At 34.9% G+C, this 17,195-nt stretch overlaps 1 protein-coding gene across 4 annotated transcripts in view; it reads left to right on the top strand.

Annotated features, from left to right (window-relative positions):
• CD47 (CD47 molecule) overlaps positions 1–17,195 on the top strand; it is an 84,110-nt gene that overhangs the window by 56,528 nt on the left and 10,387 nt on the right. For all 4 annotated transcript variants that reach the window (XM_032220019.1, XM_032220020.1, XM_032220021.1 and 1 more), the window contains 5 exons: positions 6,153–6,254; positions 7,473–7,565; positions 8,665–8,760; positions 10,298–10,390; positions 14,929–14,960. In XM_032220019.1, coding sequence (XP_032075910.1) covers positions 6,153–6,254; positions 7,473–7,565; positions 8,665–8,760; positions 10,298–10,390; positions 14,929–14,960 — 416 coding nt within the window. The remainder of the gene's footprint in view (positions 1–6,152; positions 6,255–7,472; positions 7,566–8,664; positions 8,761–10,297; positions 10,391–14,928; positions 14,961–17,195) is intronic.

The following is a 17,195-nucleotide window of genomic DNA, read 5'->3' as shown; positions in this document are numbered from 1 at the left end:
TCAGGCTGATGTTCCCACCAGTTTGTTGCTGTTTTAATATTATAATTTTTGCACAAATTCCAATGCATCATTTGTGCTAGTGAATTGTGCCGCAATTTATAATCAGTCTGCGCGATTTTTTTTACAGCAGCTGAGTATGTGATTAACAGTTTCATCAGCTTCTTTGCAAAGTCTGCATTTGGCATCATCAGAGGATTTTTCGATTTTGGCCTTAATGGCATTTGTGCGGATAGCTTGTTCTTGCGCAGCCAGGATTAGTGACTCTGTTTCTTTCTTTAATGTACCTGTTGTTAACCATAACCAAGTTTGTTCACTGTCCACTTTATCTTTTATTTTTTCCAGAAATTGGCCATGCAGTGCTTTGTTCTGCCAACTCTCCATTCTTGATTTTATCACGTTTTCTGTATTCTTGTTTCGTCTGTTGGGTCTTCAGTAGTTTTTTGTTCTTTACTTCAATTAATAGATGTTCTTGACTTTCTTTTAAATAATTAGCCAGTGCATGTTTTTCTTCTTCAACTGTTTGCTTCACTTGTAATAATCCTCTGCCACCTGATTTTCGTGGCAGGTACAGTCTATCAGTATCACCACGTGGATGTAAACTGTAGTGCATTGTCTATTATTATTGTACAATTGTATCACAGCGGCCAGTTGTTTCGCTGGATTTGGCATTGGTTACTAGTCGGGCCCCACCCAGGGGCCTAGGACGTCGTAACGTATTTTCATAATATGCGTGCAGATCCAAGCAGTGCGGCTTTTTGCATTTGACTGATGGTGATTTTGTCAATTTTTAACTGTTTTAAATGTAATTCCAGTGCTTTTGGAATAGCACCCAGTGTGCCAATTACCACTGGAATTACCACTGCTGGTTTGTGCCATAGTCGTTGAATTTCGATTTTTAAGTCCTGGTATCTTGCGATTTTTTCATGTTCCTTCTCGGCGACCCTGCTATCACCTGGTATTGCGATGTCTATGATTGTGACCTTATTTTTCTCAACCAGTGTGATGTCTGGTGTATTATGCGCCAGTATTTTGTCGGTTTGTATACGGAAATCCCACAAGATCTTGACCATCTGATTTGCGGTGACTTTTTCAGGCTGATGTTCCCACCAGTTTGTTGCTGTTTTAATATTATAATTTTTGCACAAATTCCAATGGATCATTTGTGCTACTGAATTGTGCCGCAATTTATAATCAGTCTGCGCGATTTTTTTACAGCAGCTGAGTATGTGATCAACAGTTTCATCAGCTTCTTTGCAAAGTCTGCATTTGGCATCATCAGAGGATTTTTCGATTTTGGCCTTAATGGCATTTGTGCGGATAGCTTGTTCTTGCGCAGCCAGGATTAGTGACTCTGTTTCTTTCTTTAATGTACCTGTTTTTAACCATAACCAAGTTTGTTCAGTGTCCACTTTATCTTTTATTTTTTCCAGAAATTGACCATGCAGTGCTTTGTTCTGCCAACTCTCCATTCTTGATTTTATCACATCTTTTCTGTATTCTTGTTTTGTCTGTTGGGCCTTCAGTAGATTTTTGTTCTTTACTTCGATTAATAGATGTTCTTGACTTTCTTTTAAATAATCAGCCAGTCCATGTTTTTCTTCTTCAACTGTTTGCTTCACTTGTAATAATCCTCTGCCACCTGATTTTCGGGGCAGATATAGTCTATCAGTATCACCACGTGGATGTAAACTGTAGTGCATTGTCATTAGTTTCCTGGTTTTTCGGTCCAAAAGGTCCAAATCAGCTTGTGTCCAGTTAACTATGCCAGCTGTGTATCTTATAACTGGTATTGCCCAGGTATTTATGGCCTTGATTGTATTTCCACCATTCAATTTAGATTTTAAAATCTAAGAGTACACTCTGTTGGTGTACTCTCGCCTGACAATAGTTTTTACTTCTCCATGCTTGATGTTATCCAACTGCAGAATGCCTAAGTATTTGTAGGCTTCATTTTCTTTGCATTTAATTAGTTGGCCATTGGGCATTTCAATTCCCTCAGATGCAGTGATTTTGCCCCTTTTTATGGATACAGTGGCGCATTTTTCCATGCCAAACTGCATTGAAATATCGGTGCTGAATACTCGGACTGTATTTGTCAATGATTGGATTTCTATTTCTGACTTTCCATAGAGTTTCAAATCATCCATATATAGTAAATGCGAAATTTTTTCAGCTTTTTTGGCTGTTTGGTAGCCTAATTTCATTTTTTTTAAGATTACTGATAGTGGGATCATTGCGATGATGAAGAGAAGAGGTGAAAGTGAATCACCCTGGAAAATTCCTCGCTTGATATTAACCATTCCGTAGCTCTCGTTCCCTACTGCCAACTCAGTTCTCCATTGTTTCATTGCCTTTTCAGTAAAGGATGTAATATTTTTGCTAATGCCAGTTGTTTCTAAGCATTTTATGATCCAACTATGTGGCAGTGAGTCAAATGCCTTTTTGTAATCAATCCAGACCATATTCAAGTTCGTTTTTCTGTTCTTACAATTTTCTAATATCATTTTATCAATTAGAAGCTGATCTTTTGTGCCCCTGCTCCTTCTTTTGTTGCCTTTTTGCTCTACTGGCAAGATGTTGTTTGTTTCCAAATAATCCATCATGTTATCTGCAATAATGCCTGTGAGTAATTTGAAGGTTGTTGGCAAGCATGTTATTGGTCTATAGTTTTCAGGTGTTGTTCCTTTAGTTCGATCTTTCTGAATCAAGTATGTTTTTCCAGTTGTCAACCATTCATCAGTTTGGCCCTTTTGTAAAATTTCATTCAGTTGCCTGGCCAATATTGCATGTAAACTGGTCAGATATTTGAGCCAGAAACCATGTAATTGGTCCTTTCCAGGTGATGTCCAATTCTTTATCTTTTTAACTCGATTTTTGATCATCTCAGTTGTTATTTCTAATACTTGCATTTGTTTGTTGCCAATGCTTTTCTCAAAGTCATGTATCCACTTTGCTTCCTTGTTGTAGTCCTTTGCATTTTCCCACAATTCTTTCCAGAATTCAACTGTGGCCTGCTTTTCTGGTTTTTCACTTTTGGTGTCACCATTCACATTAAGACTTTGATAAAAACACCGTTGGTCTGATCTAAATTGCTGATTTTGTTTATATTGGATGATTCGTGCCTCATATCTTTCAATTTTTCTAGCTGTTGCTGTTATCTGCTGTTTTACAATCTCTACAGCTTCATTGATGTTTCTTGTATCCAATCTATATCTTCTGATTAGCCGATCTATGATTTTGTTGTTTTTAAGCCGTTGCTCATGCATGTTCTTTAAGTTACTAGCATCTGCCCTTAATTTTTTGATTTTTTGTTCTAGACGGATTTTCCACTTTGGCTTTGATGCTTTTTCTGTTGTGTGACTAGGTACTTTAATTTTAATGCCTAGTTCATTAGTGACTATTACAGCTGCGCTGTACATTAACTGGTTTGTTTCCAAGATGGATCCCGGTTCAATTGTTGAAAACACTGCATTAACCATTTTCATAATAGGGGCCAAAATTTTCTTAGGCACAGTTTTTAGTGATGGTAAACGTTGCCTTTCCTCATTAAGCAGAAAATGCTCCATGATCTTATCCTTCAATTCTTTTTGTTTTTGAGTTAGTTCATCAGTTGGTTCAGTGATAACTGGTTCTAGTGGTGGTGATATTATTTCCTCCCCGAGAGCTTCTTCTGGGAGTTCTATTATTATTATTATTATTATTATTATTATTATTATTATTATTATTATTCATAATGGCGCAGTGGTTAAATGCAGCACTGCAGGCTACTGCTAGATCAGCAGGTCAGCGGTTCAAATCTCACCGGCTCAGGGTTGACTCAGCCTTCCATCCTTCCGAGGTGGGTAAAATGAGGACCCAGATTGTTGGGGGCAATATGCTGACTCTCTGTAAACCGCTTAGAGAGGCCTGAAAGGCCTATGAAGCGGTATATAAGTCTACTGCTATTGCTATTGCTATTATGTTTTCATTATATCAGTCATAGTTGCTCATTATATTTACTGCAATTGCTATCATTCCATACAAATAATAAACAAGATCATTATATTTGCATTAATTTCTCAATAAATTGTTTGCAAACTTGTTTGTTTAATTTTTTTTTAGTTTAACATACTTAACAGCTTGATGCCTACATTAAGACTGACTCTCCTTGTCTTTCTTTCAAGCTTTGATACACTGCATCTTGCTGGATTATAAGAACCAAAACAAGTGTTAGCTAGCAGATAAGCCTTACCTAGATTTAGACAAGAGAGGTATAATTTAATGGCAAGTACAGTGGTATTGGAATCTTATGTAATTCTAACGGTCTTTAGAACCTAGGATTTTTTTGAGGCAACATATCATTGATGTTCTCCAGAAAGCTTTCATTAGCATGCACATTGGCATTGTTCAGTGCTGGGTCAAAGCCTTTCTATTTTCCATGATTTTTCTATTTTCCTAGATAATTGGCTTTTAATTGTATTTTTTGTTTTAAGTTTTTCCATGACTGCTACCTGTTATGTGACAATTTCAGTTGGAAATGCTAAGTGTTGGATAATAAATGGGGAAGCTGAATGTATTTATTTTTTATTGTTTAATCAATTTCTAAAGCTTGCCCACTTGCCAAGACTTCTGCCAGAGACTTTTAAAAAAATCAATGGAAAGAATAGTGTAAAAGATAACCACACCAAGGAAGAAAAAAGATAAAATGTGGAACAATTAAATAGTTACATAGCAATTGTTCAGTGATTAATGTCACAGCAGAACCTGTGAGAGCTTTAGTTAGGATGGTTTAAGTAGTCTCCCAACAGACAGCAAGATTGGGATCGTAAGAGATTTTTTTGGGGGGGGGCGTACTCTTCCAAAAAGCAGGCATGCCTAAGAATTGTACGTTTGTTTTTTGGGTGTGGTGTCCCCCCCCCCTGTCTGTCTTTCCTTTTAGGTAGTTGTCTTAATTGTTTTCTTGTTAATCTTCCTTATGTGTGATCTTTTAAGATTAGATCTCTGGAAGTGTAAGAGTTATTTTGCCTTACAAAATTCATTCTGGATTGTTTTAAAGCTGGAGATACACAATTTGCACCTCCCAAACCTACGTGTGACCTGGATTTCATTTAAATCCATGCTTTTCAGAATTTTACAAAGCGGATGAAAAATAAAGTTGGAAGAGGCCATACATGCCATTGAGTCCAAAGCCCTTGCTCAGTGCAGAAATTCAGGTCACAGCAACCCTATCAGATGCCTGTCCAGCTGCTCCATTTTTTTGCATTAGGGTCCTGAGGCTGACGATGAAATGAAAATAATCCAATCCAGATAGCTGAACCAACAGAAGTTTATTGAGCATCCAGAATTGACATAAGAATCAACATCATTAAGCATTCCATGGATATCAGAAACAACAGAATCAACAGCAGCTTATTAATCATGAGACATCATTTTTATAGCATTTGCAGCTTCTTAGTTCTCACTTACTTTACGTGTTATTACATTATTGGTTAACAAGTCTCCAAGGCACAATAATTGGTTAGTTATTACATCATTGGTGTTTGTGAGAATGTGCATGTTCTCACACACTGAAAGAATCAAGTGTTATACATTCAAATGAGTGAATGTTACAGATTCATTACATTGTATCATCCCGTGTCCTTGTTCATGCCTGGGCACTGCAACAGCAAAGAATAGCTGACAAGTAAAGAATAGTTGCAGATTGCTGCAGTTTGTACTTACACGTGTAACCACAGTTCTAAGCACCATCCAGATGATTTACTGTAATAACCCTACATTAGAGCATTTCAAGGAAAAGAAAGATCCCTCCTCCTCCTCCACACCTCTGGATAAATTTCTAAATTGACTTAAATTTTAAATCAAAGCATATTGTGCAAAAATATATTGTGTACTAGATTAAAATCATTTCATTAGAGGAAAATAAACACATTGGAAGTGTACATTGATTTTTGTGTGGGCTCTCATGTTTTTTCCTGTAGTTTGTAAAACCACAGGAGCATTGGGTCCAAATAAATAAATAATATGGGAATGTAATCTAAACCAAGTTATATATACATACATACATACATCATTCATATTCAGTTGATGCTGTTCAAAAGCATAATTTGAAAGCCATGTATTTATTTAAGCGTTTAGTCTCTAATTGTTGTTTTTATCTTTTATTTTTCTTTTAGCTACAAAGTTTGACATCCCATTAAAAAAGAAAATTGGCTTAAGTGTTACAGGAGTATTACTATCACTTTTTTCTGTGATTGGTGCCATTTTTTATGCCAAAGGTAAGAATTTTAATAAATAAATGTATTCCATCAAGTTAAATTGGGCCTTAAGTTACATATAGCAAGACTGAATTTGATAATAGCCAATATGTGATAATTTTTATATAAAAACAGGCAATTTAATGTATGAAAGATTCAAAATGTCACCAAGTGAATTAAAGATATTATTCCTAACCCTGATTAAATTACTACTTCTAATTCTATTATTGTAACTGCCCTAGTTTTATATGTTCAACATATCTTTTGAATATATTGGGTATATATTATTCTTGCTAAATATTAAATATTTATTTATTAAAAATATTATAAAAACAGGTATCTCAGAGCACATGTAATATTTGGTCATGGTACCTCTCCCTGTCCTTGCTGATTTTTACCTTACTATATAAAACATACTTTTTTTTCTTGTTTAATAAATCACCACAGATATAAAATAAATGGAATCTTGAATGCATTGTTATTTGTTCAGCTAATTTGCAGTCATAAACAGCCAAAATTGAGACTAGAAAGAGTAGAAATCCTTTATTAAAATATAGAATTGTTCAAATAGATGAAGCATGTCCAGTATTAATTCTTGTCACATAAAAATATTTGCATGAATATTTTCATCCTGTATTAGTAGGATACATTCCCCTTACTATTGGGTAAACATTTAACAGGAAAATGGTATTTCCTTTGTGCCGTTCTTCCCCTCAGGAGGCACTTAAGTAGGTCACCTTCATAATTTTCTGCTAATTTTAGAATACAATCATCACAATTATTTCCAAGAATGAAACTCTTATAATAAGCTATTTTACATGTTCTCTTCCAATGTTAATATTGCATCCTAGCTAAGAACTAATAATTAGTGGACATATCCAAAAATTCTATGGATTAAATATGAATTGATGAAGGTATATATTTAGTCATAACTCAAATTTGTTCCCTCTCTTACTTTCCAACTGTAGCTTTATTAGTTGCACATTTCAGAGCTAAGAAACAACTTTTTTCTTCAGATGTAGCAATTTTATTCCTAGCCAGTATGGCTAATGGTGGGGAAAGATAGGAATAAAATAAAATAAAAACTTGGAAAAAGTAGAAATATCCTTTGGCTTAAACTTGATGGTCTATTTATTGTGATTCCCATTGCAGTTATTCTTAATATAAATAGTATTCTTACATAATAGTTTGACAGTAAAGACTGAATTGATTTTTTTAAAAAAAATTGACCTCATCCAGATGGATATACAACATTGACTAAAACTGGTATTGGCCTCATTGTCATCCCTGCAATCATCGTAGTGCCTCTTTTATACTTCCTGTTCACATCAGGTAAGAATCTTCTAATTTATTTCATCACTGTATTTCTTTTTAGAGACTAAGTTAAATGTAATTCTGAAGGGGCAGGGGGAATGCAGAAGGGAAATAAATCATAGAATTAGTAGAGATCTATTGGTACTGAACAACAGTATTCTCATTGAGTTTTAGACAACATTTGGGGAGAAGGAGGAAAGAATTCAGAATTTTGAATTGGTACCAAAGTACCAATTTGTGACATTGCCAAGGAGATTTTTTTTTGTTTTTCGTTGATAGGTCAAAGCATCAGTTAGAGATTCCTTTGATCTATCAAAGTATAACTTTTCTTGAAGTGATGATCTTTTACTGTCCTTTGGGAGAGAAGAATTTGAGCTAAAAATACCCACTGGGGAAAAATGTACAAAACGTTTGCTTATAAGTAGATGTACTATAACTGATGGGCTGTTTATGGACTGTACTTGTGGTTGGGATTGGCATTAGGTTAAGGCCAAGTAGGCACTAGCTTAGAGCACCAAAGCTTAGAAAGTACCAATACCAATCTTTCTAAATATAGAAATATTTGCATCAGTAGAAGATGGAGCCATAAGTCATTGTGGCCTAGGAGTTCCATATAGTCTTGTGCCAGCCAGCATTGTTTGTTGGCCTTTAGTATCCAAATTTTGTTCTACTACATTATACTGAGAGTTGTGAGAGCCTCCTTGGTGTAGTGATTGCATCAGGGTGGAAACCAGGAGACCAGAAGTTGTAGTTCTGCCTTAGGCACAAAATTACCTGGGTGATCTTGGGCAAGTCACTTTCTCTCAGCTTTAAGAAGGTGGCAATGGCAAGCCTCTTCTGAAAAATCTTGCCAAGAAAACTTAGGGACTTCTCCTGGCACTCTTTGAGAATTGGATACAATTGGAACACAAGCAAAAATAATTGGGAGTTGCACATAAAAAAAGTTACCCTGGGATTATTTCATTCGTCCATCTTGATATCATTATCTGCTTCATACCTGATGCCAGAGACATATTTGTACAAGTTTAAATTATTTTTAAAAGATCCTGACTTGTTCTATTTCTCATTTGTTTCTGAATATGTTCTTTTCTCAGTAACATTATTGTTCTTTCCCTAGTTTTTGAGAAGCAACCACTTTTTGCAGTTATTTTGCTAGCTCTGAAAGCACTTGGATATGTAATTGCTGTGGCTGGATTTGCTTTGTGCGTGACAGGTAAACTATGTACTTTATCAAAGTAATATGTGTTACAGCTTGGTTCTGAAGAAGTTACTTAACTTTTCTACTGTGACTGTCACAAACTAAAACAAAATGACAACAAAGCATAGCTATATGTCTATATCAAATTCAATACTTTTCAGATATTATCAACCCATATCAAATGCTTCTGGACTTCCAGTGTCCTAGTTAGCATGGGAAAGAATGCTGGCCCTTGCAGCTCAGCATCATCTTACAGGGTCTTGAAAAGAAGGTAATAAATCAAAAGTGCAAATTATCGCAAGCATCACTGCTGAAAAGAATGAATATCTTTGAAGATTAGCTTAGCTGTAGCTTAATTTCTGTAGCTTGCTGTCTCTGTTTTTTTCCACTTCCTTGCCCAATGTTCCCCCTTTACCTTCTCTTTATTCATTTTATTCCCCCGCTCCCCCTTTTGCTTTCCTTCCTATCTTCTTAACCCATTTCAGTATGGTCCCTTCCTCCCTTTCTTTTAGTTGCTACGTGCTATGGTTGTGCATGGCTTCAGTTTCAAGAGGGAAAAGGCATTTTGCACAGTGGCCTGCATGTAAGCATCCATTGCATCTTCTAAAGCCAAGCATAGATTTTCCTGGGGTTTTGCTGCAGCAGCTAATACTCAACTCTGGGAAAAGACATGGATGCTTTAAGGAGCTGCCAAAGAGGACAAAAATATTACATTTGACGATTTGTTTCTTTTGACCAAGATTAGTATTTTGTATCTTTTGCATTGCTTTCATGTTTCCCACCTTGAATGCCTGTGTAACAGGTGGGATATACAAATATAACACATAAAGCTATAAATGAAGATACTACCTTAATATGGGGCTACCATATCAGAGCTGTAAAATTCCAAATAACAGATAAAACTCTCTTTGCTGCCACCTAGTGATTATTGCACTTTTTTTGGAAGCCCAGATATGGAAGTTCTGTATAATATGAACTGTGAAGCATTTTGATACAATTTAAATAGTATCATTTTCGAGCTTACAGTTTTCTCCACTATTTCTCTACTATATCCTGCTATCTGATGAATTAGTGTTTGTGAGAACAGATATGTTACCTTGACAGACATTTTGGCATGCAGGTCAGGCTTCCTTCATGGCATATATTTGTAAGAGTTTGCGGTCTCTTAAAATTCCAGATATGCCTGTCAGGCCTCTGGGTTGTGGGTGGCTTCTTACAACTGAAAATGTTTAATTGTTATGTAACTGTTTTAACTGATACAACCTTCCCTATACAGGTTAAGCAGACTCATGCACAAACTATTCTGCTATGAAAATAATAATAAAAAAATTCTGTTAGTCCTAACTTTTATATAGCAAAGCCATGAAAAAAAGCAAGCCTCATTTGTGTATATAATTTCAACATGCATGTTTTACTATTATGTCTGAAAAATGTAAAGTATGTGGACACTCAAACATCTATACAGTATTGTTCAGAGCTGGTGAAAGTACCAGCCTCTTCTCTCATCATCTTTCACTGCTAACTTAAATGACCTCCTTTTTTCTCTCAACAGCATGCCAGCCGACAAAAGGAGCTGTTCTGATTGCAGGCTTAGCAATTATTAGTGCTGTAGCAGCAATTGGCTTAATTTACATTATTATTATTGGTAAGTAATTTCTGTAGAAAATGTTTGCTCATTTATTTCATACTAAGATTATTTGCTCCCAGATTATTCTGGGTAGGTTACTTTTCTTTAAAAAAAACAAACCAATTATGACAAAAGAAAAAAGAAAAAGAAACAGATGATCAGCATCCAGAAGGCAAACTGTGTAATGGCACAATATCCAACTCAATTACTTCTATACCTGGATGTGTAGCCACATTTTCAGAGATTTTCTGAATGTCATCAGGGTGGCAGCTGGTGGGATGCTATTCCAGAAGGCAGGTGGTGTTAGAGAAGAACGCACTTCTTAGGTCCCAATAGATGATATTGTTTCATTGAAGGCATCCCACTCTGCCCAATCACATTGGGCAGAAACATTCAGCTATAACCCAATATAGTACATTCAGTATCAATATCCAGGCTATGTGTCATAATAGACTTTTTATATAATAACTGTCACCTGGAATTGCACTTGAGTTCTGTCATCACATGGGCATAATAGAAGATGCTTATAATTGTGGGTGTTCTTGTATTCTGAGGCAGCTGTAGCTTCTGCGTGGCCTTTACAGAAAGCCTGATGTGGAGCACAATGTAGTTACCCATTTATGAGGTGACTAGGGTGTGAGTGATTGTCTGAACAGTCAAGAACAGGCACAACAGGCTTAAGATATAAGTATTCAGTTAAAAAAATTATCGATTTTTAAAAAGAAATTCTTATTCAATCTTTTTTTTAACAAAACAAATATTTGGATCATAGTATTGTTTGCGAATGAAGAAAGTTAATACGATGTGTGGCCTTTCCTATCATGGCACATCAGTCATAGGTTACATTTACAAGGTTATTGTTTTTAATCAATGTCCACAGACCATACTTTTTCCCCTCCTGTATGCAATTCACATATACAGCAATTAAATCCAGTCAATCATCTGGGGTCATGGTTTTTTTTTAAGTTTAGTTTAAATAATTATCATATATCTATGCTTAGGCATATAAATATCTGAATGAATCACACTTATGCTTTTTCTACTACTTATCTAAGTTTCTTCTGACAAAAGATATCGCTTAATGAACATGCAGTTAGAAAATGTAGCCTTGGTTGTTGGGAAAGTTGGTATAGCACTGTTTGGTTGGTTATAGACTCAATAATAACACTACAACAGCACTTAAGACCTTTAGCTGAATTAACAGTTATGTGATATATTTCATATGATCCACAACTGGAATATACTTTAATATACCCTTGATCAGGAACATTTCATTTTTTTTAATTACTTATGCCATACTTTTACATTTGAATATTTGAAGCCTCAAGCAATTAGGGCAAAATTAGGAAACTTTATAATAGATTAGAGTGAAAGAGTAAAAATTATGACATTTATGGTATTAATTTATGACTTAAATTAATTAAAAGCTGCCAAAATTAAAGGAGCGTTCAACATCATTAAGAGGAGTATAGATGATCAGCTGATTGTGGACATTTATCCAATAGTCTAATAATCAGTATCTTAAAAAATTGAAGATGACTGCTGTATTATCATTGTATTCAATGCCATAAATTATTTCTTTACTTTGCATGGAATTACTATTTTTAATTGATTCAGATACAGTGCTAAGCATAATGTGCTATTAGCCTATGTTTTATCATGAGATAACATCATAGTAGTTTGTGTAGACCGGGACCCTGGCCTGTTTAGCAAACCATATTTAAAATATTGGATTAGTGTGTGAATTTCAACCATTCTGTTTCTGTTCATAGAAATTTAAATTTGTGCCTATAGAAAATGTTTGTAATATGTATGATGAAGAACCTGCTGTGACTGGAGCTTTCATCCTCAATAGTTACTTCAGACAATGATGATTTTCGTTGTGCATAAATCTTCACTGCTGCATAGATAGAGAACTGATCATACTAGGTAGAAATATAAGCAAAGGCATGACTGTGACTATTTAAACAAGTAAAAGTCAAACAAACCCTATTCAATAGTGGCTGTTTAATCCTGAGTTATATCAAATACAGAGAAGTATTTGAGTCCAGAATTATCTACTCAAGCGTTACATTTAGAGTTACTTTTTAGTATATGTTTTGCATTAATTTATTCAGGCATTGCGTTGTTATGCATGTTTTTCAGTGAAAGGCATATCTCATCATATATGATTGGTATGCTACAATCTTCCAAAGGTGTATCAGGTACCTAATTTTATTTCTATTATAGTACAAAGAGAAAAAGGTGTACTATATTGGGTTAATAGTAACCCCACAATTTATAAGTTATATATTTCCCATTAGGAACTTAATTATAATTATAATACATTTGTGCATTCAGTTAGCAGACAGAAGTACTGCAACTTGCTTTATTTTTGTTCAAGCCACTTGATCTTTTCTATCTTAGTACTCTCTGTTGCAGTGAGTACTGTTGCAGATGATCAGTTTCCCTCATGTTGGCCTCCTAAGGCTAGAGGGAATAGAATAGTGATCAGAGAAGAAGGAAGGACAGTGTGGTATTTAGAGTACTAATATTAAACCAGAAGAATAATCAAATGAAATCCAAACATTTTTTTCTAGAAGGAGACCATACTCAATGTTCAAGGTTGAAAGGCTTAAGATACAAAACCTGTTTTGCCATTTTTGAGAAAATTACATCAAATAATGTTGGTAGAGTTATCAGGAAATTTCTACAGTGCAATCCATAGGTACTCTGGAGCCTTAGATGTAGGGCAAGGTTGCTCATGCATGAAATAATTCTACCCATGATATAATCCATGATATAATTGCCCTCTGGAATATTCCCCTGTCAGAGGTGAGATCCGCTCCCATACTCCTGGCCTTCCAGAAGAACTTAAAAACCTGGCTCTGCTGCTTGGCCTGTGGCCCTCCTGGGGTCCTCTACATTGAGGGGTGCCTGATAGGATAGAGAAGATTCTTTCCCCGAGGTTGTGTATAATTTTGGTTTTAATTTTTATTTTTCATTAATTTTTACTCTTTTTTAAAATTGCTTTTTGCACTTTTTAACTTTTATTATATTGTAAACTGGCTACAGTCACTTACTATTGAGATGGGCAGCACAGAATAAATAAATAAATAAATAATCAATAAATAAACTGTTTTAGTTTAAAACAGTTTAAACTAAATGCAGTTAGTTAAAAATCCAATAAAATTGTCATTTTGCTATTGAATTTCAGCGGCACAGTTTAAAGGAGCTTCAGAGAACTCAAATTGATGGCTCACATCTGATTATCTTGCATGCAAATCCCAGAGGTTCGCTTTACGTGGCCTTTTGTTCTGTAGTAGAATTAGAATTTTGTTGTCCTATTATTATTTCTTAATTTAAACAGCAAAATTTCAGTGTACAAAGGTGCTGATAAAAGACTGCTTTGAAATAACAAATAAAGCAATCTAAAACTGCATTAAATAATAAATGATTTGAGTCAGCTTTGATGTGGAGAGTTATTGCCCTTATATGTAGTGCCAGCTGGAATGAAGTCATGGTTAGTTTAAAAATATTTATATCCTGTTGTTTTGTTACAAATAGCTGCACCTAATGGAAAATATAAATCATATGATTAAATTATAGCATGAGAAAACAAACTTCATTCAACAGAGAGAAAAAAAAATCAAGAATGACAGTCTACAATAAGCATTGTTTGGTGTATTCCTGAAAACCAGTTCACACATGCAGTTTCATCATACAGTGTCTGTAATTAGTATTTACTGTATTAATAGATTTCTCATACCTAAAAAGCAACTTTATATTTTCTTCCAAAAATTCTTCTTTTCCCCTTCATGCAAACACCAAAAAGGAACAAAAATATGTGGGGTGATCTTAGAATGTTGAGACTATTTTAACACAACATTAATTTTCTACCTGCATGCTTAGAATTCTAGGAGATCGGAGGTAAAGGATATTATAGATTTACTATGGTCTGTACCAGGAAATAATTCTTTCATGTGGTCAGATTAGATGGTAATTCCAGGATCATCCTCAATTCCTGTATCCCAGTATCATTTCTTCCATTATTAGAATTGTTTCAGTTACCCAATTTTCTTCCTATGTCTTATCTAAGGTAACATAGGTGGGTGTCCCAGTGTTTATGCTCCAGATACAAGAAAATGAACAGAAGGTGTGAGCTTAAATAGATTCCAGAGTATGGTAGAGGACAGGAAGGCCTGGCGGAACATTGTTCAGGGGTTGCAGTGGGTCAGATGCAAGTTCACAACTAACAACAACAAACCCTGTTTTAGAAAAATGATCGTAGAAGGAAAGTTTGTTAGTTTTCAGTTAAGTTTTCATTCCTGTCTTAGGGAATTCAACTATTTAGAGTTTTCCTTAACATTGCAGTGGCTTTTTTCTTACTTTCCCCCCTTAATTTAGCTTATGAAGGATGTCATATTGTAATAACTGAAAGATAGAAATAATCTCTCATTTAAAAATAATTAATGAGACACTAGGTTTAAATTCTGATGATATCACCCATGCAAAGTGATTAGATATTTGTGCTTTGGTTATCTAATTAGAAAATGTGTTCTATATTTTTAACCTAGGTTGCAACTTGAAAGATCATCAGCCTCCAAGGGTAAGCTTACCATTAATGTATTTGGGGTGTCTACATGGCTTGGGGAAATTTGTAATGAGATGCTGAGCTTTCATAATTGCAGGTTGGTAGTTAGCAAAACCCACAGAAAACTATGGGTTGTCAGCAACTGGCTATCTATACTTTCTTCAAGGATCTTTACTGATTTTGTGCCATCAAGTCAGTATCAGCTATCTTGGAAATCATTAAACCTGGGTTTCCACATTTTTCTTTCTACACTGTAAGAAGTCTTTCTGGCAATATCTTTTCTTACCCTGTTTCATATTGAAACTGCAAAAAGCAAACTTGACTTGCAGCTTAAACAGTTATCCACTGGAATAAGGATGTTCTGTCAATGGGTGATCAGTATTATTATATTATTCCATATGGTGAAGATTTAATGAGGAATTTAAAATTAGGTTGAATTATTATCTGCATGTAATAGATTAGTTACATTTCATTCATTCATTCATTCAATTTTATTTGAATCTATAAGCTATCCAAGTCCAGTGGACTCATTTGAGTTGGTCTCTTTTTCCTCCGTGTGCCATTATACAGTCTCTTTACAGTCTTTTCTTCCTCTTCATTTTTATATTAAAACAATAAAAAACTAAAATACCATTTATGGAGGAAATGCCATTTAGAAAACAAAATCCAAAAATGTTGGAAAAATACAGTCATGCTAATTAATTTAGGGTTTGAAATAAATTGAATTGCAGTTGACTTATTCATGCTTAGTTATGAAAGAATAGCTAAACTAATATGTATTCTCTAAGAGTGCTGCCTACTGTAATCCCCCACTCCATCCCAGTCTAACTGGAGGCCAATTTTGGGTGGCATGTCAGTGGCCAAATCAAAAAAGTAGCTAAACTAATACAAAGAAGTTGGACAAAGTAAAAGCTTAGTGAAATGTCCATCTGACTAAAATAGAATTTAACAATTAAATTAATTTCTGGGTTAATTCCCTATATTTCTTTTTTTCTGCTGTCTATCTCTACTTCATAATTTAATTATTAAACACATTAAAAAGATTCGCTGCTATGTTGATTTGGATGAACATTTGCATTTTTTAGATAGATATTTTGCTAAGTTTTGGATAACTGGTACAGGCAATGCAAATATGTTATGTGTGAATTATTGTCTTTCGTGATCCCCTATAAATTCTTGAATGATTGAAGAAAGCCAGTATCATACTATGAAGTGATTAGAAATCACAGACTGCACAATAGTGATGGGTAATGCAAATCTATGGACAGCTTCAGAAGGTGTGCTAAACTGGCCATCCAGAGACAAAAAGATACGTCTGAAATATAATAACATCGGTTATTAATGAGACCTCATAAAATCACAAGATTTGGAATTGTAAGCCATCCAGAGTTATTAATTGAGATGGGTGGCTATAAAAATTAATTAATTACGATGCAAAATTTCCCAAAAGTACCTGCTGCCTGAGATGATTAGAGATGCCATCTCTACTGTCTTTCATTGATGCTGCCTTTATTATGCTCCTTTCCCTTTGATACGCATGGAAAGTAGGAAGATTGTCACTTTAGATATGCATGGAAAGTAGGAAGAACCTGTGAACATTGGTGCAAATCCGTGTCTAATAAAATATAGATAGGGTGTTCTAGGCCTTTGCTGTAACTCAGTGTACTACTTGAGTTTATTGTTACTAGTTTTCCAACAGTACATGAAAAATAAGCTGTATTACAAATCCTTTTAATATTGGTAGTGCTTGACTTATGACTGGTCACTTAACCATTTGAGGTTACAGTGGGCTTCCTCGGATATTTATGACTCCAACATTCCGATGGCCGCCAGTCTCGCCGATGAACATGTGACTGCATGTCAGGCACTTGAAAACCATTCTGTATTTATAGCCAGTTGCAGCATCCTGCAGTCATATAAACTGAGTTTTGAAAAACAGCATTTACCGCTGGTTTCCACCAAAACCAACCTATAACAAATCATTGGTTTGCTTAACAACAGTGGCATTTGCTTACCAACCCTGGCAGTTGGTTTGTGATCACAACATCCGCTTTAAGAGCACTGCAAAAAAATAATAATAATGCAAAATTGGGTTGGTCACAAGAGTTTACAAGTTCACAACTTACAAATGTAAATGGGCAGATTTCATGATGGTTGTAAGTCAAGGACTACTTGAAATTCAGTCATCAAACTTCAGCCACTCTTTGGCTTGGTTTTTTTATTAGTCTGGCAACAAATGAAATTTTCTTT

This window comes from Thamnophis elegans, chromosome 6, assembly GCF_009769535.1.
Source record: "Thamnophis elegans isolate rThaEle1 chromosome 6, rThaEle1.pri, whole genome shotgun sequence".
Classification (NCBI taxonomy): Eukaryota; Metazoa; Chordata; class Lepidosauria; order Squamata; family Colubridae; genus Thamnophis; species Thamnophis elegans.
The sequence above is the reverse complement of the archived record's forward strand: the minus strand, read 5'-3'. Positions and strand labels throughout refer to the sequence as shown.